Raw genomic sequence first — 22,567 nt, 5'->3', positions numbered from 1 at the left:
AATTGTGCAGTGGGGCCTCCTCGGTGGCGCAGCGGTTGAGCGCTGGGTTGCGAAGCTGCCCGCGGCCTCTGCAGCGCCATTTCAATCCCCGGCTGCTCCCCGGCCCCCGGAGGAGGGTCCCGCATGGCGCGCAGACCTCTCCTGCCGCCCGCTGCTCCCCTCAGCAGTGTCCTTCGGTCCTTCTGCCTGCTCTGCTCCCCGCTCTGGCTCTGGTGGATTCTCTCGCCCTCCCGCGCTTCTGACTGTCCCCAGTGCTTGTATAAATCAATCAATCAATCAATCAATCAATCAATCAATCTTTAAAAAAACAAATTGTGCAGTGGCCTCTTGCCGGCCTGCTTCCGCCCCAACACAAGCCCTGTGCCCGGCGAGCTCCCGGGGCCCACGGGGATACTTTCAAAGCCCTCACTCACTCCTGGCCTCCCTCTCCCGGCGCCTCCCAGGGCGGGACTCCCGGCCTCACAGCCAGGACTGGAGGGTCCCGAGACGGGACGCGACGGGTATCGAGGCCTTCCGGAGCCGCCCCGTGATCGTCAGCTTGCGGCGCCCCGACAGCAACGACCGCGGACGCCGGCCCGCGTCGCCCGGCACAGCCTCGCCCGTCCCGGCAGAGGCAGGACCCCGGGTCCCGCCGACGCCTGAGGGTGAGCGGGGACCGCGCCGCCCGCGGGGCTGGCCCGGGACGTCCGGGAACGCTCCGCGTCTTACCGCGCCCGCCGGGGCCCGCGCCGCGCGCCGCCGCCCAGGCCAGGGCGGCCCACACGGCGGCCGCCGCTCCGCCCGGCCCGGGCCCTCCGCCGACGCCCGGAACCACCGCCGGGCCGCGTCAGCCGCCGCGCCCGGAAGCGCGAGCGCCGGAAGTCCCGGCCCTCCTGGATTCTCATTGGCCAGCAGCGAGGGTCGCCGGGTAACGAGGCAGCGTCGCGGGAGCCGGGCTGGGGCCGCGCCGCTCCCGATCACCTAGGCGACGCCACGCCGCACCGCGACGGCCTCTGGAAAATTGCGTCACGGGAGAGGCCCTGGGCCAATGAGACGAGGACGGCAGGGCCCGGGGCGGGACTTCCGTCGGACGCCGCTTCCGGGATCGGGGTGGGCGATCGGGGGCGCATCCTCGCCGTCCTCGCCGTCCTCGGATTGGGTGGGGTGCGCCGAGGCGCCGAGCACCGGATGAACCCGCTCGGCCGGTGCCCGTCGCGGCTGGCAGGGGCGCCGATGGGCCCGGAGCAGGTGAGCGGGGGCGCCCGGCCCTCGCGCGCAGGGCCCCGGGCCGGGGTGGGGCTTGGGGGCCTGGACCCCCTGGAGCTCGGCGCCCTAAGCCGCGCCTAGACCCCGCGAGGCCGGGCCGGCGTTCTGTGCGGAGCCGCTGCTGGCCCCGGGGGCGGGGGTGGGGTGCGGGAGCCGCCCGGCCGCGGGTTTGAGGCGGAGGCGTTGGGGGTGCAGCCTCCCTTTCTTCTGGTGAAAATAGGGCTGGGGCCTTGGTAGATCTGAGGGGCTGGGCTGGGCCGGACCCCTCTCCGGCCGCGCGGAGTCACGAGCGTTTCGGGTACAAGAGGGTCGGATCCAAGTCTGCCCAAGGTTCCTGGGGGTGCCAGGCCGAAAGGGCGGGACGGGGTGGGGTGCCATGGCGCCGGGAGGCCATGAGTGCTGTGCCTGGGGGTGCTCGTGGCTGGAGCGCAGGAGTAAGAAATATGGTTGGTCCCTGGACCTGCCTTTTAGAGTGGGCCGGCTTCCTTGATGAGGGGCAGAGGTGTCAGTGCAGATTTTTCGCGTGGTCATTGCTGTGAACGGAAAGTAGGTGTCAGAGGGAAGGTAGATGAAAGGGCCGGCGCGGTAAAGAAAAGGAGAGCCAGGCTAAACGTTCTCTAAGGAAGGGAAAATTTATTGCGCCCGGGCGGAATTCACGGACCCAAGGTGGGGGTCGGTGACGTCGGGCACGTTGCCAGGGGGAGGCAGGTTTTCATAGGGTGAGGAGAGGTCAGGTGGGAGACTGGGTTTGCACGGCGGGAAAAAGATTCTAGGGCGGGGAGGGGTTCATTGTCTGAATTTTCTAGGCAGGCTTGCGCATTCCTGTCTCCAGGTGGGCTTCCTGGTGGGCTTTTTGCATTCCGGCCTCCTGCATCGACCTTTCAGTAACTTATTGAGTTTAGCCACATCGCCACATCGTAGTGGAGATGTCTCCAGAAGTGCTGTACCAGGAGCGCCCCGAAGTGTATGGGCTGAGGCCAGGGCCATGCTGGAGGCATGCAAGGAGTGGAAGCTTCTGTGTGGACGCTGAGTGCAACTCTGGCACCGGTCCAGGATGGTGACCAAGCTTCTAAGCAGAGAGTAAATGGAGGATAAAAAAGTGAAGCAGAAAGGTGGGCAGGGTGAGGGTACTGGGGCCTGAGGTCAGTCTGGTTTGCCTGTCTACAGTGCACCAGGTTTTTGTGGTGATGCTGAAGTCTGGGGGGTCTTACCAGGTTAGACAAGCCACAGGCATGAAAAGGGTCAGCCCACGTTGAGTCCACAAGCCAAGGGCGGTCAGTAGTTCTGGGATTGGCACATTAGGATGAGCAAGGACAGCTGACTGGTAGGCAGACAGCATGTGTGAGGGCAGAAGTGAAGAGCTGAAGTTTCTAAGATCTGCTCTTGGTCTGGGCAGCACCCGGGTATCTACTAGAGGGGGAATGGCTGCCTCTGGCAGTGGGGTTTTTTGGAGATCTGGGGTAAACCACAGCAAGTCTTGGGTTCTCACCTTTGTTGGCTGTGGGCTGTGGGGAACGCTAGGAAGAACCCATGGTGTGGACAGGGAGAGGAGTGGTGGTGGTTGTGGGGCTGGAGATAGAAGAATATTGTGCAAAGACTGATGTGTCCAGCGTCTGTTACCGAGAACGGATGGGCCTTGGCCCTGGTACTAGAGGCTTATGGGAGGACAGCCCAAATTCTCTTATCACTGGGAGGTATGACCCTTGAGGACCTGGGGGGAACTAGCCAGGGGGCTGGGGTGCATACCAGCCTACAGCTCATCAGCTGCCCAGATGACCACCTGCCTCTGGGTTGGACTGACCTGGATACAGTGACCAGTGGGACAAGAGGAGAAAGGGACGCCGGTAGCGCCAGGGTCTGGTTAGTCCTCTAAGGAGGGTGAACCATGGGAGGTGAACACAGTGGCTGTGCCTGTCACGAGGAGAGGCCAGTAGAGCCGACTCTAAGTCACAGGTCAAGGACCTGGGCATGTTCATTTAACTGCGTGCTTTGCAGCCACCGACTGGCCCGCTGGCTTAACTGTCCTGTCGTTGCAGAGCCCAGTGACTTTCAAGGACGTGGCTGTGTACTTCTCCGAGGAGGAGTGGGGGCTCCTTGACGCCACCCAGAGGTGCCTGTACCACAGTGTTATGCTGGAGAACTTGGAGCTCACGACCTCCCTTGGTAAGGCCCTATCCGACACAGTGACCGGTTTCTGCCCTGTGCCTTCGCCCCGCAGAAAGATCAGTTTGGCCCAAGGCCAGACCATGGGTACTGCCGCCTCCTAGCAGTACCCACAGTTCTCCCACAGTTTAGGAACTGTGGGTGCTGGCATTGGGCTGTGGATACCCCTTCCTCTCCCTGAGCAACCCTAATAGCTGTTGCCAGGGGCTCCATGGAGGCACATCAGTAATCTTCCATCTGCCTAATGGATCCCATTGAACTTAACTAATCCCTGGCTGGATCATCCTGAGTGGCACCATGCCCAGGACTGTCCCTTTGTGAAATGGGGGCAATGTGAAATGTAGCAGACCACGCAAGGCCTAAGCCTTGAGCTACCTCAGGACAACAAGTTAGGGCTGTGGGAAAATTTCAGGCCAAAACAGTAGAGGTTGGGATCCCGTCAAAAATAAGATGTATGGGGCCTCCCCGGTGGCGCAGCGGTTGAGCGCTGGGTTGCGAAGCTGCCCGCGGCCTCTGCAGCGCCGGTTCGATCCCCGGCTGCTCCCCGGCCCCCGGAGGAGGGTCCCACATGGCGCGCAGACCTCTCCTGCCGCCCGCTGCTCCCCTCAGCAGTGTCCTTCGGTCCTTCTGCCTGCTCTGCTCCCCGCTCTGGCTCTGGTGAATTCTCTCACCCTCCCGCGTTCCTGACTGTACCCAGTGCTTGTGTAAATAATAAATAAATAAATCTTTAAAAAAATAAATAAAATAAGATGTATGGACCCTTTGCACCTGAAACATGGGATGTGGTGAAACACTCTGGTGCTTGTAACAGCAGCTTGCTGTGGCAACTACAAACTCCCAGGTGCGGTTTTTGGCTTTAAAAACCCTTATCACCCCCGGCTCGGGGCTGCTCTCTACTAGAGGGACAGTCGCCAGCCGGATAATAAAGGCTTTTTTCAAATCTGGTTCAGACTCGGGTCTGTGTCCAGAGGGAGACTCTACAACGCTCTCTCCATGAGACATTTTTAAAACACAGCTTTACCGAGACATATTATAAAGTTCACCATCTTAAATTATACAATTTAGCGTACTGATGCAAAACATATTCTAATTTAGGACATTGTCATTATCTCTAAATTAGCAGTCACTCCTCATCTTTCATCCCTCATCACCAATCCGAGGCAACCACCTATCTACTTTCTGACAATAGAGACTGTTCTAGATATTTCATGTAGGCAGATTCACATGTTTCCTGGTGAGTGGCTTATCGCTTAGCATAATGTTCTCAAGTTTGGTGCATGCTGGAGCCCGTATCAGTACTCCATGGCTTCTTACAGTCAACTAATTCTCCACTGTATGCATGTTGCAGTTTCTTTATCCCTTCATTAGCTGATGGAAATCTGACCTGTTTCCACTTTTTGGCTGTTATGAGAAATGGTTCCGTGGACACTCTTGTACGAGTTTCTGTGCACATGTTTTCATCTCTCTTGGGTACAGACGGGAACGGGATTGCCAACTTTTCCAAATGGATAGCACCATTTACATTCCCATTTACCCTATTTGCAGTTTATCTCTTTCCTCAATGCTTGTTATTGGCCTTTTCCTTACAGCTACCTGAGAGTGTGACGTGCTAGCTCATTGTGGGTTTCGGTTACATTTTCCTAGTGACTAATGGTGTTGAACAACTTTCATGTGCTTATTGACCACTGGGGTGTGTGTGTGTGTGTGTGTGTGTGTGTGTGTGTGTGTGTGTAGCTTTTTGGCAGGAATGTCTATCCCAGTCCTTTATCCCCGTCGTGTATCCTTGCCTTGTTCTGTGACTCGGCTGAGCCCTGTCCTGGATAGTGAGCCTTCCGGTTTTATTCTGGGCCCCCTGGCCTGTCATTTCTAATGTCACCCTTTTCCCCACGGCAGAACACTCCACTAACTGGCCGTTTGCCTGCTTCCAGGTTGTCGGCATGGAGGAGAAGATAATGACAACTGTTCCAGACAGACCGATTCTGAGGAAAGGGTGTCACAGGTCAAGATTTCCACCCAGGAGGCTGATCACTGTGACACGTGTGGCCCACTCTTGAACGATGTGTTTTACCTGGGTGAGTATCAAGGAGCACATTCTGAGGAGAAATCGCACACATGTGAAACATGCGGGAGAGAATTTTGGTTTGGTGCAAACTTTCACCAGCACCGCGAGGAGCCTAACGGAGAGAAACCCTTCACAGGGGATGAGAATAGGAACTCACTTGTGAAGAGCCCCAGAGTCCTGTCAGAGAAACCCCTCACTGATGGACAAGATAGGGCTGCCTCAGGTAGCCATGTCCTCCTCCAGCACCTGGCCGTTGACGGCAGCGTGAGTCCACACGGGAGCACTGAGTGCAGGGATGCCCTCCCAAACAGTTCTGATCTCACGGAGCTCCAAGAAGTTCTTAATACACAGAATCTCCTCAAGTTCAGTGACTGTGGAAACCCTTTCCAGGAGGACTCTGCACTCCTTAGCCACCTGAGAACTCATTCTGAAGAAATACTATTTGGATGTCCAACAGCTGGAAGCACCTTAGAGGATGAATCAACCCGTGTTCATCACACATTTCATGCTGAAGAAGTGTCCCTGGTGTGTGGGAATGCTTTTAGTGATCCCTCTAAACTGAGAAAACACCAGAAGTTCCACATTGGATTAAAGTATTATGAGTGCGGCGAATGTGGGAAAACCTTCAATAACAGGTCACACCTTGCTCGGCATGAGAAAGTTCACACGGGAGAACGGCCATTTGAGTGCAACAAATGTGGAAAGGCCTTCAGCCAGCGCTCTAATTTCCTTCGGCATCAGAAAGTTCACAGCCAGGTAAGGCCTTATGAGTGCAGCGAGTGTGGTAAAGCCTTCAGCCGCAGCTCTGCCCTCATTCAGCACTGGAGAGTTCACACTGGAGAACGGCCTTATGAGTGCAGCGAGTGTGGAAGAGCTTTTAACAATAACTACAACCTTGCTCAGCACCAGAAAGTTCACACTGGAGAACGGTCCTTTGAGTGCAGCGAGTGCGGAAGAGATTTTAGCCAAAGCTCCCACCTCCTCCGACATCAGAAAGTTCACACAGGAGAAAGGCCTTTTGGATGCAGTGAATGTGGTAAAGCCTTCAGCAATAGCTCCACCCTCATCAAGCACCAGAAAGTACATACCGGACATAGGCCTTTTGAGTGCAGTGAATGCAGAAAAGCCTTCAGCCGCAGCTCCAGCCTGATCGAGCACTGGCGAATTCATACCGGAGAGAGGCCCTATGAGTGCAACGCCTGTGGGAAAGCCTTTGCTCACAGCTCCAGTCTGATCCAGCACTGGCGAATTCATACCGGAGAGAGGCCCTATGAGTGCAACGTCTGTGGGAAAGCCTTTGCTCACAGCTCCAGTCTGACTGAGCACTGCAGAGTCCACACAACACAAAGGCCTTATGAGTGCACTGAGTGTGGGAAATTCTTTAGCCAAAGCTCCATTCTCATTAAACATCAGAAAGTTCACACCGGAGAAAGACCTTACGAGTGCAGTGAGTGTGGGAAATTCTTTAGCAGAAAGTCCAGCCTCATCTATCACTGGAGAGTTCACACTGGAGAAAAGCCTTATGAGTGCAGTGAATGTGGGAGAGCCTTCAGCAGCAATTCCCACCTAGTTCGCCACCAGAGAGTTCACACACAGGAAAGGCCCTATGGGTGCAGCGAATGTGGAAAAGCCTTTAGTGAAAGGTCCACACTCATCCGACACCAGACAGTTCACAGCAAAGAAAGGACTTACGAGTGCAGACACTGTGGGAAAAATTTCAGCCGCCTTTGCAACCTTGCTCAGCATACAAAGATTCATACTTGAGTGAAGCCTCATGGAAATAGTCTTTGGCCGCACACAACACCCACAGCGATATTCCCTACACGCATCGCCGATGTAGAGAAACCTTCAGAAACTCTTCTGCCCTTTCGGGGCAACCGGGACCTTGAGCACAAACCTCTTTCCAGAGCATCTAGATCCAAGCATCTGCAGCCGGCCTCCCCACAAGGCCCAAGGCCTCCCCTCCCCTTTCCTGTAGGAAACCAGTATTGCCCAGACCCTTGCTCGCTGCCTCGGGGGATGAACTCACCCCACGCTGGTCGAGGGGCCTTGGGGTTCTCTGGTTGGGACTTTGGGGAGATGGATGTTCATCGTGGAAGTGGTTGATTCTGCATATAACCTCAGATGTGTGGCCAGTGGGCCCAGAAGCCACTCCCTCCTGGCACCACTACGTGGTTCTGTACTGTATAATAAAGACCTGATTTGTCAAGTCACCTTCAAGCTTGGGGGTGGGGGTGTGACAGGTTACAGGAAATGGGTGGGCTGGGGAGTGACTGGGAGGGAGCCCGCAGGTCTGCCTCAGTGTAGTAGGAACGCCTGTTGGTTTGTGCTTACCTGGCACTAGTATCTGAAGGGCTCGATTCAGTGATGTGAGCAGCTTGACTTTCAAGTCCTTGAGTGCCCAGAGCGCCCCTGAGGAAGGAAGAAATTCATCTGCAACACTACTGCTGAGCCGGGGGCAAGTTCCTAATCTCAGGCAGAAGTCTGGGTTTCTAGATCTACGTTAGGAGAAGCTGCCTTCTTGTGCCTAATGAGGAGACTGCACACTCGCAGGTCACACGGGCCCGTGGGCACTGTATGTGGATGAACGCTAGAGGGGATGTAATAGGGGGCGGGGACACAGGCCATCCCACATAGGTGCAGCCCCTGTTCTGCATCAGTGTGTCCGGTAAGAGTATCCAGAGCCCCTCAAGAGCTGAGGCCACAATCAAAGCAAATTCACCTCCCCTCCAGCTGCATCTGGCACCCATCACCCTTGGCAGGAACTCGGGCAGAGACATAACCTGTCATCCAAGGAAGGGGCTTCTGTAACCTGAGGAGGATTTCTGGTCAATCAGCAGATGTCTCTGGCTTCACAGTCTTGCTGCCCAGCACACAAATGGACACAGGGTGCCGGTTTCAATACACAGTCGCCAGGTCTGGGACTTCAGAAGGTTAAGGTTCGGAATCTTGTGTAATGTGTTTATCGCCTATTTAAAAAAAACTCAATTACTGTGTTAGGTCAGCGCAATCTACATGAGTGCATTGTGTAGCAGATATGTTTGCTCTGTATTTCTGAAACCCCAAATTTGTTAAAATTGTATGAATGGTGTGTTCACAAAGAGAAATCGGCTAAGAAGTACTGAAACTCCATTCGCTTCACTTTCTCTTGGTCTTGTAAAAAGCAAGTTACTTTGGTTGAAGGAGATCATGAAGACAAATAGGTGACTGTCCTGATAATTACAGGGAAAGGCAGATATGCATATGGGATGATGGAAGAGATTTGCATTTCTTTTAAGGACATTAGAATTCACAGAGATGGTGAATTTAATACATTATTTCATTTTTTTACAGATTATGCTTACAAGAACTGGAGTGCGGGACAGATGTGGAGGGGGGAGGGTTCACCAGAGACAGAGTGGGGAGCGGAACAGGTGGATCCACGGAAATGCGCTGCTGAGGGGAGCAGCGGGGAGATGGAAGTGTGTTGCGCCCGGTGGGTCAGCTCCTTGGATGGGGATGAGACTTAGGCCTCAGCAGTGATAGTGCTGACAATTAACCCCTAGGTCACCAGGGAGGCCCTGGAACTATTTATCTTTAGGTATTTATTACTTACCTCATGTCCCCTCTATTGACTGAACTTTATTTTGCCGTTCTTAAATTTGGGCCTGGAACTCAAATAGTGAAATCGTTCAGATCCCTTTTAGTCTCTTCTGACTTTGGGTTTTGGCTAAATGGCTATTAATCAATAAAGGATTTCTTATTTTTTACGCAAAAGCTAACATAATTTTCTCATTTTCTATCACTGACATAAATTTTAATTTTTTCCAGTGCAACCAAAATTCTCCCAGTATCCTCCAAAATTTGAACTTCCATTTCTGAATGAAAAATACTTTCTGGGGGCCTCCCCTGGTGGCGCAGCGGTTGAGCACTGGTCTGCAAAGTGGCCCGCAGCCTCTGCAGCGCCAGTTCGATCCCCGGGCTGCCGGCGAGGGTCCCCCATGGCGTGACAGGCCTCTCCTGTTGCGCCCACTGCTCCCCTCAGCAGTGTCCTTCGGTCCTTCTGCCTGCTCTGCTCCCCGCTCTGGCTCTGGTGAATTCTGTCACCCTCCCGCACTTCTGACTGTACCCAGTGCTTGTATAAACAAATAAATAAATCTTTAAGGAAAAAAAAAAAAAAACTTTCTGGGCCTCCCTGGTGGCACAAGAGTCTCAGCACTATGACACTATCTGCAGCCACTGCAGCATGAGTTCAATCCCCAGCCAGGGAGCTACCCAGAGGGCACAGCAGACCTCTTCACAGCCAGAGGTGTTGGGGATGGGGGTTGCGAGAGGTCCAGAGACAGAGTGGGGAACAGAACAAGCGCATCTACTGAAATCCACTGCTGAGGGGAGCAGCGGGGAGACAGGAGAGGTCTGCCGCACCATGTGGGTCAGCTGCCTGGAGGGGATCAAACTCAGGCCACTGCCAATAGCTTTCAGAGTGCTGAGACTTAACCCCTTGCACCACCAGGGAGACCCCTAGTTTACCCTTTTTTAGTTCAGACTTTGCCAAAGCGAAATACTCCCAACACCAGTATTTGCTCTCAAACCTTCATCCGTGGCACCAGCTCCTACATCACAAAGTATTCTGCAGCTAAGCCAGTACATGCAGCTTCTCTTCCATAATACCAGAAGTAAGAGCTGTCTGAAGATTGGTCTTCACAAAGGCTCTCTCGTAGATGGAGACAGACAGGTAATGTGCCAGTCACAGCCTGCTGCCTGCACGGACCCCTTAGGACAGTAGTTTGCTTTCAGAGGTGGATAAAGCAGAACTGCACATGCCCGCTTGCCGGCTGAGGTACCAAGCTCACAGCAGGCATGGCAGAGGGACCGAGGCGGCAGCATGAACACAAGCCAGGGCCTGCTGGGTGGACTCCTGAGAACAGGCAGGGCAGAAAGACAGGCTGCAACGAGTTGCCGGCGTTGGCTTCCGCGGTGGGGTTTGGGCTGAGAGTGAAGGAGAGTGATCTCCCTCCACACTACTGTTCTGCGCAGGTCAAGGCTCACAAGGGCCAGGGTTTGCTGAGGATGTCCCACCATCACCAGGAGACCTTAGCCTCCGCCTCCACTCCAGCAGGTTTGCTGCTGTACACAAGGACCCGGTGGGAGACCAGAAGGTCGTTCAGGCCAAGTCAGAGGACCCTTTCGCCATGTGCCTTGGGCCATTTTGTGAGCTGTGACCCTGCAAGGGCACAAAGGAGTCAGCTCTGATGACCAACATCTGCCCTGCCCCAGCTGCTTGGAGACCTGAGCCTTACCTGGCTCAACTGAACCGAGCTCAGACCCTCACTGAGGCAGACAGTGATTACACCAAGGGAGGAGGTGCTGAGCCAGCCTGTGTGGGCCTGTACCTTATGGTGTTGGGGAGAAAGTGAGCAGACGGGGTGCAAACTCCCTACCTGCTGGGGATTTCCCATCTGTGGTCATCCCCCCTCCCACCGACGGGGGCAGAGGCATGAGCAATCACCCCAGTTAGAAAAGGCAGCAGTGTTTGCCAACTTCAGCACAAGATACTGGCTCAAGACTCGCCCGAAGCCCCCCAAACTGCGGGTCGCTACTGCCCTCCCAAACATGCCTCCCAGCAAACAATTCCTTGACAGGAAGCCCAATTTTTGGACCAGGAACACAGTGACATCCAACACAGTTTTATTTGCCATTCAGGAAAATGTTTTCCATTTTTAAAGGTGCAACAAACCAGATTGGTTCCACCACATCTCCCCTTTGCACCCGCTGACAGGGCAGCAAAAGCCACAGTCCAAAACTGAGGAACACAGGCTGGGTCACAAAAGCCACATCCAAAAACCACGAAAACAAACCAAACACCCCAGGACCGCTGGCTCTTTCCCCAGGTCCTGCGGTGATGGCCACAAGGTAAACATGCCCAGGAAGGCTACGAGAACCCAGCAGACCTGCAGACCTCGGCCACAGGCAACAGGGCCGCCACTCCAGACTCGCTGAAACGTGTAGATGCCTCTGCAGGACCAGCTCAGGCCCTCTGGTTTACCAGGCTCCAGGCCCCACTGCTTAACTCAGTATTTCCGTGCCCACTTGCTTTACAGGTCTTTCTTAAGCCCACTCACTGTGCCCCCTGAGGGCCTATGGTCAATCTAGAAATGACTCCACTTTCTAGATTTCAGAAACCTCAGCCCCTGAGCTGATTTTTGGAAACAGCTGCTGCTTAGCAATGCTCGAGATTGTGCACCGTCCCCCAGGAACCCAGCTCATGTCCCCAGATACATGATGGAATCACACACCGAGTGCCCCGTTATACAAGGTGAGCTCTGGACCTGCAAATAAACCTGGCACCCGGGTTATAAGATTCACCCAGAGATCTCAAGCACCAGTGCAAACTAGGCCTTGACCGAAACTGTAAGAGTCAGGGACTCCCACAGAGGTCATGTTCTATATTCACCAGCCCAGTTCTGTTCTCGATTCCTCCACATAGAGGGATCAGAATCCCCAACACTGACGGTGGCTAACAGGACGAGATCTTTAGCATATTTCGAGCAAGGTGAGTCAGTTCGAGGGCTAGATAAATCCATGACACCACACGCAGTGTCAACACTGCTTTCTAAAAAGGTTAAGCCCCCAGCAGACGCTGCCCATAGTCTTGGCCAGACTAGCTTAGGTCCACACCCAACGTTCTCGGGGGAGAGAACGAGGCTCATTATGAGCTCCCCTTCTCATGATTGTCTCCCACACAGAGGCGACAGTACGGCAGTCCACCATGCCTGAGCACACGGGGCGACGGATCCCCATCACAGGACCCCGCCAGGAGGCAAAGATGGGATAACTTTGGCCACGGACTCGGGCGTGGCTGAACGCCACCACCCGACAGCGGGCAGGTCAGAGCGCAGTGCGGCTCCCGAAAGCTTCCCACATACCTGGCGGCACCACCCGAGGGTGGGTGTTGGGGTGGATCAAGTTTAGCTTCTTTCAAACGGCTACCCTCCTCACCTCCTTCTGGAGTGAGGCCCTGCCTGTTCAATGAGGCGTCAGCCATAGCTAAAAGCCTCCCCACACCCCGTCTTCCTAAGGCTTTTCGCCAGCGTGGACTTTCTTGTGCTGAAGGAGGGTGGAACCGTGTTTGAAGGCTTTCCCGCATTCGGTACATTCAAAGGACCTGTCTTCAGCGTGGAACTGCTGGTGCCGGTTGCGGTAGGACCTGGTGGTGAAGGTCTTCCCGCACAAGCTGCACTCATAGGGCCGTTCTCCAGTGTGGACTTTCCAGTGCTGGTACAGGCCCGAGCGGGTCACGTACGTCTTCGCGCACTGCTTGCACGCGTAAGGCCGTACCCCGGCGTGAACTCTCTGGTGAAGAATGAAACTCTGCTGATATTTAAAGAGCTTCCCACATTCCCTGCACTCGTAAGGTCTTCCTCCAATGTGAACTTTCCGGTGCCGAATGAGAGTAGACAGGACGCTGAAGGCTTTGCCACACTCGGCGCACTCGTACGGCCTTTCCCCAGTGTGAACTCTCTGGTGAAGAACAAGAGCGTCTTTGCGGTTGAAGGTTTTCCCACACTCCCCACACTTGAAAGGCTTTACACCCGTGTGAACCTTCTGGTGCTTCCTCAGTTTAGGCGGGTAACTGAAGGTCTTTCCGCACTGCAAACACGCATGAGATGTTTCTCCAGTGTGCGTTTTTCGGGGAGGAACATGGGTTGGGTTCTCCCTTGGGGTGTTGCTACCTTTCAGGCCTCTGGAGGGTCGCTCTTTGAAGCGCGTGACGAGGTGGTCAAGGAGGGAGAAGGCCTTCAGGAAGGCTTTCCCACAGCCGCTGCACTTGAAGGTCCGCTGCGGGGTGTGGCCCTCCTGCCGCTGCGGGCAGCTGGCGCGGGGCGGGGCGGCCTCCCGGTGCCTGGGGTTCCCGGCTGGCCCCCCCTCCCTGCGGGCGGCCTGGCGTTGGAGGCGGCCTACGGTAGCTGGAACGTTCTCCCCGGCCCCTCCACACATAAACGGCTTCTCTGACAGGTGGCGTCTGTGGCTCGTCACCGGCTTAGGAGGGGCCTCCGCGTCCCCCAGGCCACCTAGACAACCTGAGACAAAAGCTGGGTTAGAGGGGAGAAGCCTCATCGCCAATGTCCTCTGGCATGTGGGGAAAGGAGCCCACAGAACGCCGGGAGCTTGCTGGGGAAGACTGGGTAAGGAAGGACCCATGCCAGCAGCAGGGGCAGAAGACCACAACGCAGGGCAGACTCAGCGAGAACATACACACGAAGATGGGGAGCAGCACAGGAGGAGACCACAAAAAAGGCAGAACTGGGGGCGCAGGGGTGAAAGACAGTGCTAGCAAGCTACCCCCAGCCTCTGCTGCATGAGTTCCATCCCCAGCTAAGCAGCTGACCCACAGGGCGCAGCAGACCTCTCCTCTCTCCCCACTGCTCCCCTCAGCAGTGGATTTCACCTGATCTGCCTGTTCTGCTCCCCGCTCTGTCTCTAGTGAGTCCTCTCACCCCCACACACACACCTCTGGACTGTCCCCCCGTTCTTATAAGCATAAATAATTAAAAAAAAAAAGTCAGAACCCAACAAAAATGAAGACACAAAGACAGGGGGTGTGAAGAAGAGCTGAGGCCCAGTCCTTCCCTTGCAGCAGGTTTTGGGTGTGCACGAGCACCTGCTACAGCAAGCATGAGAAGTGGACGTGTCTACGCTGGCGAAAAGCAGCTGTTACTGCTCTCCTGTGCGCACCTCAAGTCACTTGCAAAGCAGATCACTGGGGAGAGCTCCGCGCTGGCCCAGAGAAGGACCGGGGAGGCGGTCACCCAGGGTCTGAGAGTCCTGCAGTAACAGCAAGACCAGACACCGTCCAGAGAGGACAGGCAGGGATCAGGTGTGATAACTGGCTTGATGGCAAAAATGCCAAAGCACACAGAGACCCAGAATGCCACAAGCCCATCCCTGAAACACAGGCATTCACCGGCCCCACTCACCCAGACCAGGGCCCCTCCTGGCCTCTGTTCTGCTAACCAGAGTCACGCCCACATTGCTGGGGAGCCAGGGCTCTTCTTCATCCTCCCATTGGGCAACCACATGGGACGTAGCAGGTGCAAATCCTAGGAGGGGAAAGGCAAAAGTGACCCACCAAATCAAGGTGACCTGCCCTCCCACCAACACAGGAATCTCATGTCATCATGGCAACCCGGAAAGAAACTGGAGACACTTCTATGAAATAAGATTTATACAACTGAAGTAAGAAATAGGTAATAACAGTTGGAGACTTCAATTTCCAGGACCGAATAACACATACAACCACTAGGCGGAAAAAGAAGAAGGATATAGCAGACGAAAAACACTAAAAATCTGTGTGTGTGTGTATAGAACTAGGGAACAGGCCGGACCTCCCTGGTGACGCAGCGGTTGAGCGCTGGGCTGCAAAGCTGCCCGCAGCCTCTGTAGCACGGGTTCGATCCCCGGCCGCCGGCGAGGGTCCCACATGGCGTGCAGACCTCTCCTGCGGTGCCCTCTGCTCCCCTCAGCAGTGTACTTCGGTCCTTCTGCCTGCTCTGCTCCCTGCTCTGGCTCTGGTGAATTCTCTCACTGTCCCGCGCTTCTGACTGTACCCAGTGCTTGTATAAATAAATAAACCTTTAAAAATGAAAAAAAGAACTGGGGAACAGGCCAGTGGTGTAGGGTGAGAGGACTCACCAGAAACAGTGGGGAGCAGAACAGGCAGACTGACTGAAATACACTGCTGAGGGGAACAGCGGGGAGACAGGAGGGGTCTGCTGCGCCATGTGGGTCAGCTCCCTGGCCAGGATTGAACTCAGGCCTTAGCAGTGATAGCGCTGAGACTTAACCCCTCGAACACCCGGGAGGCCCTGAAAAACACTAAAAATTAGTGAGATCTGACAGACATCTAAAAAGTAACCTGAAAACAGCAGAGTACATCGTCTTCTCACATTTTCAAATGAACACTGAACATTCTCCAGAACCAACCGATTGCTAGGACATGAGACAATCTTCAGTAGGTTTCAGAGGACTGAAATCATACAAAGCATGTTCTCTGACCACAAACAAATAAGAGTAGAAATCAACAACAGAAAGAAGTTTGGAAAACTCCTGTATTCATAGAATTAAAAAACACTCTTAAACATGCACAAGGAAAATTGCAAAGTACTTCGGAGACAGCCTAGGTAAAAGAAGTCGGGAGCTGGCAGGATAAAGCTACTTCAAGTGCTGACTGAGCAGATGGACTAAATCAGGCACAGGTGAGCCCTGTCCCAAAGTCCTGTCCAAGCAATTTGGCCACCACACCAACCACAAGGCACCGTGCTGGACAACAAGGGCTAGATCCTGCCTAATGATTATCTCCTAATTTCTGAAGGGAGAAGGCTGAGAGCCCACATGTGCGGCTGGGATGGGACCCGGCTGCGCATTCCTTAGCCCAACCAAGAACAAACTGCAACACTGCCCTCCTGAACCCTGCCTCATGGACCCACCCTTTAAACATCTCTTCCAAACAGCCTTTAAGGAGCCAGGCTAAGTTCTCCTTTCTGTACTGGCTCCCTTTACACGAGTCCTCTCCAGTTCAATCACACCCAGCATTCTGGTGACGTCTTTCCCCAGAGGGCAAAGGAAGCACCTGGAAGACTTTGACAAGTATGAAAATGAGAACCCAGCCATGCCCCAACCCCCTGGTAGCCTAAGGGTTAAGTCTCAGCACTATCACCACTGCGGCCTGGGTTCGAGCCCAGCCAGGGAGGTGACCCACGGGGCACAGCAGACCTCTCCTGTCTCCCCGCTGCTCCCCTCAGCAGTGGATTTCAGTGAATCCGCCTGTTCTGCTCCCCACTCTGTCTCTGGGGAGTCCTCTCACCCCCACCACATCTCTGGCCTACACCCCAGTTCTTCTATGCAGAAATAAATAAATCTTTAAAAAAGAAAACGAGAACTCAATATACCAAAAGTTGAAGGGAACTTGTGTGGCAGCTTTAGAATGGCTAGAATTTCCCATAAAAGGAAGAGGTCAGTTTGCTGAGGGAGAGGGCAAAAGTGAGACTTACCCAGTGAGCCAATGAGTGCGAAGTTCTCCAGCATCACATCCCGGTACAGGCTCCTCTGGGTCAAGTTAAGGAGACCCCACTCCTCCCGGGAGAAATACACGGCCACATCCTCAAAGTTCACCAGCCCCTGAAATGATGCACTCCGATGTGCAGTGGGAGCAATAGCTGGCAAAGGGCCTCCCTGGTGGTGCAAGGGGTTAAGTCTCAGGGCAACCAAGCTATCCCCAGCCATTGTGGTCTGAGTTCCATCCCCAGCCGGGGAGCTGACCCACAGGGCGCAGCAGAGCTCTCCTGTCTCCCGGCTTCTCCCCTCAGCATGGATCTCAGTGGATTTGCCTGTTCCTGCCGCCCACCCTGTCTCTCGAGTCCTCTCATCTCCCCGCACCTCTGGCCTGTACGCCAGCTCTTGCATGCATAAATAAATAAAAATTAATCTTTACATAATCTTTTTTAATTTATGTATACAAGAGCTGGGATGCAGGCCAGAGATGCGGGGGGTGAGAGGATTCACCGGAGACAGAGCGGGAACAGAACAGGCAGACTGATGATATACACTGCTGAGGGGAGCAGCGGGCGAGACAGGAGAGGTCTGCTGTGCCCTGTGGGTTGCCCCTTGGACGGCCGGGGATCGAACTTGTGCTGCAGAGGCTGCAAACTGCTTCCTAGTGCTGTGCTTAACCCCTTGGGCCACCAGAGAGACCCTGGGGTACAGGCCTTTAAAAAAATAAACAAATCTTTTTTAAAAACAGCGGGAAAACGCTAAATAAAATACGGACAATGGGACAAGGTCCTTGACCTGTGTCTCGGGTCCTGTCACTTCTGTCGCTGATGTCTTTCCCTCTGAATACCAACCCCCCCCCAACTCCACAGCTCCTCACGCACCCCCAAAGGCCCCTTACCTCGGAGGACTCCAGGGGTCTCAGGGCGGCTGGCGCCTCTCCCCTCACAGGGCTGCTGGACTCGCAGGGCGCCCACGCAGGCTGGTCACCGAGCGCGCCTTCTCCGCGCCCCTAGGACAAGGGCCCCGCCTGTCAGCTGACTACGCGGCCCGGAGCGCACCTGACTGAGGAGGCAAAGCGCGGCTGCCCCCTCGGGCCGAGAAGACGGTCGCGGGGCGTCCGGCGCGTCCTCCCGCCGGGCGGGCACCGAGCCGTCCCGCGCGCGCTCCAACAGCGCCCCGCGGCCGTCCCGGGCACCTGCCGCCCCGACGGCCCCGCGAGCCCCCCCACCCCGCCCCGGGCCCAGACGCCGGCGACGGCGCCCCACGCGCGCCCGGGCCTGCCCCGCCCCAGCCCCCCCGCGGGACGGCGTCCGCTCACCTCCGCGGCCATCGGGACCGGGCGCAGCGCGGCCGGACGGGCTCCGCGGGGGCACGCGGCCGAGGCGAGGCGCAGCTGGCCCGAGGCCGCCACCGGGGGCCGCGACGGGAGAGCGGAGCCGAGAGGAGGGCCCTTGCCGCCCCCCGACCGCCCCCCGACGGCTCGCGCCGCGCCGCCCGCCGCGCCCCCCGGAAGGCGCGCCGGCACCCTCGGCGGCCGGGGGCGTGGCCGCGCTGCCCCGGAAGTCCCGCCTCTGGCCTCCGCCGCTCCAATCGGCACCGCACCCCGCCATGACCTCGTCACCCCGCCTCCGCGCGCCGTCGCGGCCTCGTTGCCAAGGCGACCGGGGAGCGCGCCGCCGTAGGCGCGCGGACTGCATTTCCCATAAGTCACCTGGCGGAGCCGACCGGACGCAGTCGGCGACGGCGCGGAGGGGCGGGACTTCCGGCCGGGCCGCAGCCCGTCCGCTGGCGCGGGCTCCCGCTGGCGCCGGGTCTGGGGGGGCGTCCGGGAGGCCCCTTGGCCCGCGGTCGGGCGGCCTGGAGGCCCCCGAGGCCGGGGTGCTGTGACCGCGCGCAAGCCACGTAGAGAGGCGGTCGGGGGCAGGAGATGGCGTCTCAGGGACGCGTCCCCGGCCTGTTCGCTGAGCAGCCAGGGCGGGAAGCGGGAGGGGGGCGGGGCGCGGGTGAGAAAGTGGGGGCGGGGGGAGGAGGACACTGGGGGCGGGGGGAGGTCGGCCCGGGGGGCGGGGAGCGGATGGACACGGGTCGGGGGGAGGACGACATGGGGGCGGGGGGAGGACGACTCGGGGGGCGGGGGACGACACCAGGGCGGACGGCCGGGGCGAGTGTCCTTGCAGACGGGGAAGGTCCAGCAGTGGCCCCCTGCCCTGGCCACGCGGCCCGCTGGGCTGAGCCTGCCGCGGCCTCCCTGTGGGGATAAGGGCCCAGACCCAGCCCGGCTCGACCTCCTGAGCGCTCACCCTCCGCCTCTTGCGCTGGGCACCTGGAAGGACTAGAAGGTTCCTTTTCAATCAAGTGGGAAGAGCGTTCCTTTGGAAGGACGAGGCGCACAGTTACTACCCACCACACTCTCTACCCCGAATTTGAAACAGCAGACCCTTCTCTCCACGCAGCCGGGAGGATAATGACCCCCACATGCCCCTTGTCAAAGTGCAAACTTCCCCTATTAATTCACCTGCTAGGCTGAAGGGGTCAGACACTCGGGATGGACCTTTCAGAGGTGCCACGACTTGTCCCCACCTCGACCCCCACTCGCGAAACCCAGCAGCGTCTGAGGATCTTGTGGGAGGAATGGTCCCAGTCGTAGCCCTCGGGTAGCCAGGGGTAACTGTGTGTCTGGCCCTCTTGTCCACTGGGTGGTACACAAGTGCTCGTTTACCTCACACTGGCCAGTCTGATAAGGGTGTACAGCTTTCATCACACCTTCTTTTGCATTTCTCCATTTAATTGGGCATTTATAGTAAAACAAAAAATTTTCTTTTAATGAAGTTTCAAAACACTACAGAGGGTTCCTATGTACCCCATTCTAGGTTCCATCAGTGATAACTGTACATAACCATAGTGCTTTGAGGGGGCCTCCCTGATGGCGCAGGGATTAGTCTCCGCCGATGAAGCTATCAGCAGCCACTGCCTCCTGAGTTCAATGCCTGGCCAGGGAGCTGACACACGTGGCACAGCAGACCTCTCCTGACTTGCCCCCTGCTCCCCTCAGCAGTGTATTTCAGTCGGTCTGCCTGTTCTGCTCCCCACTGTCTCTGGTGAATGCTCCCACTCCCCACATTTCTGGCCTGGACCCCAGTTCTTTCACACACACAAAGTCATGAAATATCATCTCTGAATTTGGAACCTCAGCATATTGCCCTTGAGATCCATGTGAGTTGTGTGTGTCAATAGCTTTTCATTTTCATCTTTGAATGGAATCCATTACATGGATGTGCCACCGTCTGTCTGGTCACCTACTGAAGGACATTTGGGTTGTTTACATCTGGGGGGGCGATGTTGGAAATAAAGTTTACTATGTCCTTGGTATTCTGTGTGTTCTATACATGTTTGCTTTTGTGTGGACATAAATTTTCATTTGGGGGAAAAAATTTTCATTTTGGCCGGATGTGCCGCTGCAGACTTGTGTAGCAAGTGTATGTTTAACATGTCAAGGAAACTAATTCCTTACCAGAGCAGCTGTGCCATTTTATGTTGCCCCCAGAGATAGCTGTTGAACATCTCGTATCTGCTATCCTTATCTCCTTGTTAGTGAATTGTTTGCCTTTTTGCCCATTTTCTTTTTTTTTTTTTTTAAGATTTATTTATTTATGCATACAAGAACTGGGGTACAGGCCAGAGGTGCTGGGGGTGAGAGGACTCACCAGAGACAGAGCGGGGAACAGAACAGGCAGACTGACCGAAGTACACTGCTGAGGGGAGCAGCAGCGAGACAGGAGAGGTCTGTCCCGCCACGTGGGTTTCTCCCTGACCAGCAGGGAATCAAATTTGTGCTGCAGAGGCTGCAAATTGCTTCATAGGTTGCGTCTTAATCCCTGCGCCACCAGGGAGGCCCTTCTAACTGGAATTTTCAAAAGCATCTTACTTACGGTAAAACAACACTTCACTCATTTCAACTGCAAAGTTTGATGAGGTCCAACAAATAAATACACCCACATATTGGATTGGAGTTACTCTCTGAGTCATTTCCTTAGCTCATTTGTTTTGTTCCACCCACCTACTTTGTGCTGTTATTGGCAACTATGTGTCTGTTTTTCATAGGCCAGACAGTACAGTTACATAGGTGGTTTTCAATAGGTGATTTTAAAATAAGGACTATGCCTTTGTATTTACATAATTACCGGAGCTCTTTGGTGTCCTATGTGGTGGCAGATCAATGCCTGGAGTTTTACTCTGAGCCCAAAGAAGTTGCTTCAGGCACGTTTGTGGACATTAGACCAGTAGACAACCCAAGCCCCAGCTCAACAGGCTGCTCAAAAGAGAGAAGTAGGGGACAGAGCAGAGACCTCCAAGCACCAACAGGAAACCTGAGTTGGGACTTTTCACTATTGAACAAGCATAGAATAGCTTCTACTTCTCCAAGGGTGTTTTTTGGGGGGTGTATTTGCTCATTATAATAAGAACAATCCATGTTCAATGCCAACATTTTTATTTTTAAGGTTTATTTACTTATGCATACAAGAGCTGGGGTGTACGCCACAGGTGCGGGGGGTGGGGGCTTGTGAGAAGATTCACCAGAGACAGAGTGGGAAGCAGAAAGGGGGATCCACTGAAATATACTGCTGAGGGGAGCAGCGGGAAGACAGGAGAGGTCTGCTGCACCAACTGGGTTGCTCCCTGGCTGGCCAGGATTAGGGCTAGGGGTTAGGCAGTGGCTGGAGATAGCTTGATGGCACTGTTTGTGTCCCCTGCGCCACCAGGGATGCCCCACGATGCCAACATTTTTGAATTGACATACCGTACTAGGGTACTTTCCCTCCAAAACAGTACAGTTCTTAGGTTCATTGTGGGGGCACCCTTGGGCATGTGATGGAAGAACTGTGTCTTACATTTGGACGCACACTGCCACACAGCAGCCAACTATACTAATCTCTCGAGTGTAGTTTGGATTCACAAGATTCTTCCAGGGAATGTTCCTAGTCTGGCTCATTTTAAATTTTTTGATGGTGATTTGCCAATAATACTCTAGTTTCTATTAATAGACACTATTTTTAGAGCAGTTTGAGATTTACAGAAAAATGGGGCAGACAGTGTAGATTTCCCATGGATCCCTGCTCTGCCTGTACACTTTCCCCTACTTTTAACATCTTTAGTGTGATAGGTTTGTTACCATTGAGTCAGTAGTACTACATCATGAAGCAAACCCATAGTTAGCATTCACACTTTCATGGTTTTTGACAAATGCATAATGTGTTTCAACTGTTACGGGATCATACCAAATAGATTTGCTGCACAAATAAATCTCTTCATATCTCTCCTAAGGCCTTGGCAACTACAATTTAACTGTATAGATTTTTTTTTTAAAGATTCATTGATTTATATATCTAAGAGTTGGGGTGCATGCCAGAGGTGCAGGGGGTTAGTGGACTCACCAGAGACAGAGTGGGGAGCAGAACAGGCAGATCTTCTGGAATACACTGCCGAGGAGAGCAGCAGGGAGACAGGAGAGGTCTGTTGTGCCATGTGGGTCAGCTCCCTAGCTGGGGATCCAACTCGTGCTACAAGAGGCTGCAGATGGCTTCATAGTGCTGAGATTTAACCCCTTGAGCCACCAGGGAGGCCTACCTTTACTGTATAGATTTTTGCCTTTCCCAATATGCCTAAAATTGGAATCATGTATCATGTAACCTTTTCAGACTATTTCACTTAGAGATACGCATTTAAGTTTTTTCCATGCCTTTTTGTGACTCTGGAGCTCAGTTCCTTTTATTGCTGAATAATATTCCATTGCATGATTGTACTGCAACTTATTTTACTACTTTATCTACTGAACGATATTTGAGTAGATTACAGTTCTGAACAATTATGAATGGAGCGGCTATAAATATTTCAGGTTACAGGTGGCAACAGGAAGGACTAGAAGGTTCTTTTTCATACAAGTTGGAAGCTCAGGTTTTTGTGTGAACAACGGTATTCAACACTTTTGATTAAATACTGAGGAGGGCCTCCCTGGTGGCGCAGGGGTTAAGTCTCAACACTATGAAGCTACCGCCAGCCATTTGCAAC

General features: G+C 54.7%; 2 protein-coding genes across 3 annotated transcripts; one reads left to right on the top strand and one right to left on the bottom strand.

Annotated features, from left to right (window-relative positions):
• The first annotated feature begins 1,147 nt into the window (after positions 1–1,147).
• ZNF132 (zinc finger protein 132) lies at positions 1,148–10,887 on the top strand. Its single transcript, XM_037517292.2, has 3 exons — positions 1,148–1,227; positions 3,282–3,408; positions 5,337–10,887. The coding sequence occupies exons 1-3, from the start codon at positions 1,168–1,170 to the stop codon at positions 7,232–7,234; spliced, it is 2,085 nt and encodes a 694-aa protein (XP_037373189.1). The 5' UTR covers positions 1,148–1,167; the 3' UTR covers positions 7,235–10,887.
• ZNF584 (zinc finger protein 584) lies at positions 4,388–17,842 on the bottom strand. 2 transcript variants are annotated; one of them, XM_037515640.2, is made up of 5 exons: positions 17,820–17,842; positions 17,400–17,510; positions 16,501–16,681; positions 14,428–14,550; positions 4,388–13,530 (listed from the first exon to the last, which is right to left on the bottom strand). In XM_037515640.2, exons 1-5 carry the CDS (start codon positions 17,829–17,831, stop codon positions 12,524–12,526), a joined length of 1,434 nt encoding a protein of 477 aa, XP_037371537.2. In that variant the 5' UTR covers positions 17,832–17,842; the 3' UTR covers positions 4,388–12,523. The 2 variants fall into 2 exon arrangements, with proteins under 2 accessions (XP_037371537.2, XP_054553386.1); XM_054697411.1 differs by having other exon boundaries at positions 16,501–16,627.
• Positions 17,843–22,567: the final 4,725 nt, after the last annotated feature.

Source organism: Talpa occidentalis, unplaced genomic scaffold (assembly GCF_014898055.3).
Source record: "Talpa occidentalis isolate TD23 unplaced genomic scaffold, MPIMG_talOcc4v2.1 talOcc4.17, whole genome shotgun sequence".
Lineage (NCBI taxonomy): Eukaryota > Metazoa > Chordata > Mammalia > Eulipotyphla > Talpidae > Talpa > Talpa occidentalis.
The sequence above is the reverse complement of the archived record's forward strand: the minus strand, read 5'-3'. Positions and strand labels throughout refer to the sequence as shown.

Coding starts and splice junctions, on each gene's coding strand:
- ZNF132 (XM_037517292.2), top strand. CDS start 1,168: ATGAACCCGCTCGGCCGGTGCCCGTCGCGGCTGGCAGGGGCGCCGATG. Junction 1,228..3,281: donor CGCCGATGGGCCCGGAGCAG/GTGAGCGGGGGC, acceptor CTGTCGTTGCAG/AGCCCAGTGACTTTCAAGGA. Junction 3,409..5,336: donor GGAGCTCACGACCTCCCTTG/GTAAGGCCCTAT, acceptor GCCTGCTTCCAG/GTTGTCGGCATGGAGGAGAA.
- ZNF584 (XM_037515640.2), bottom strand. Junction 14,551..16,500: donor CGCACTCATTGGCTCACTGG/GTAAGTCTCACT, acceptor TTCCCCTCCTAG/GATTTGCACCTGCTACGTCC. Junction 13,531..14,427: donor CAGGAGGGGCCCTGGTCTGG/GTGAGTGGGGCC, acceptor CTTTTGTCTCAG/GTTGTCTAGGTGGCCTGGGG.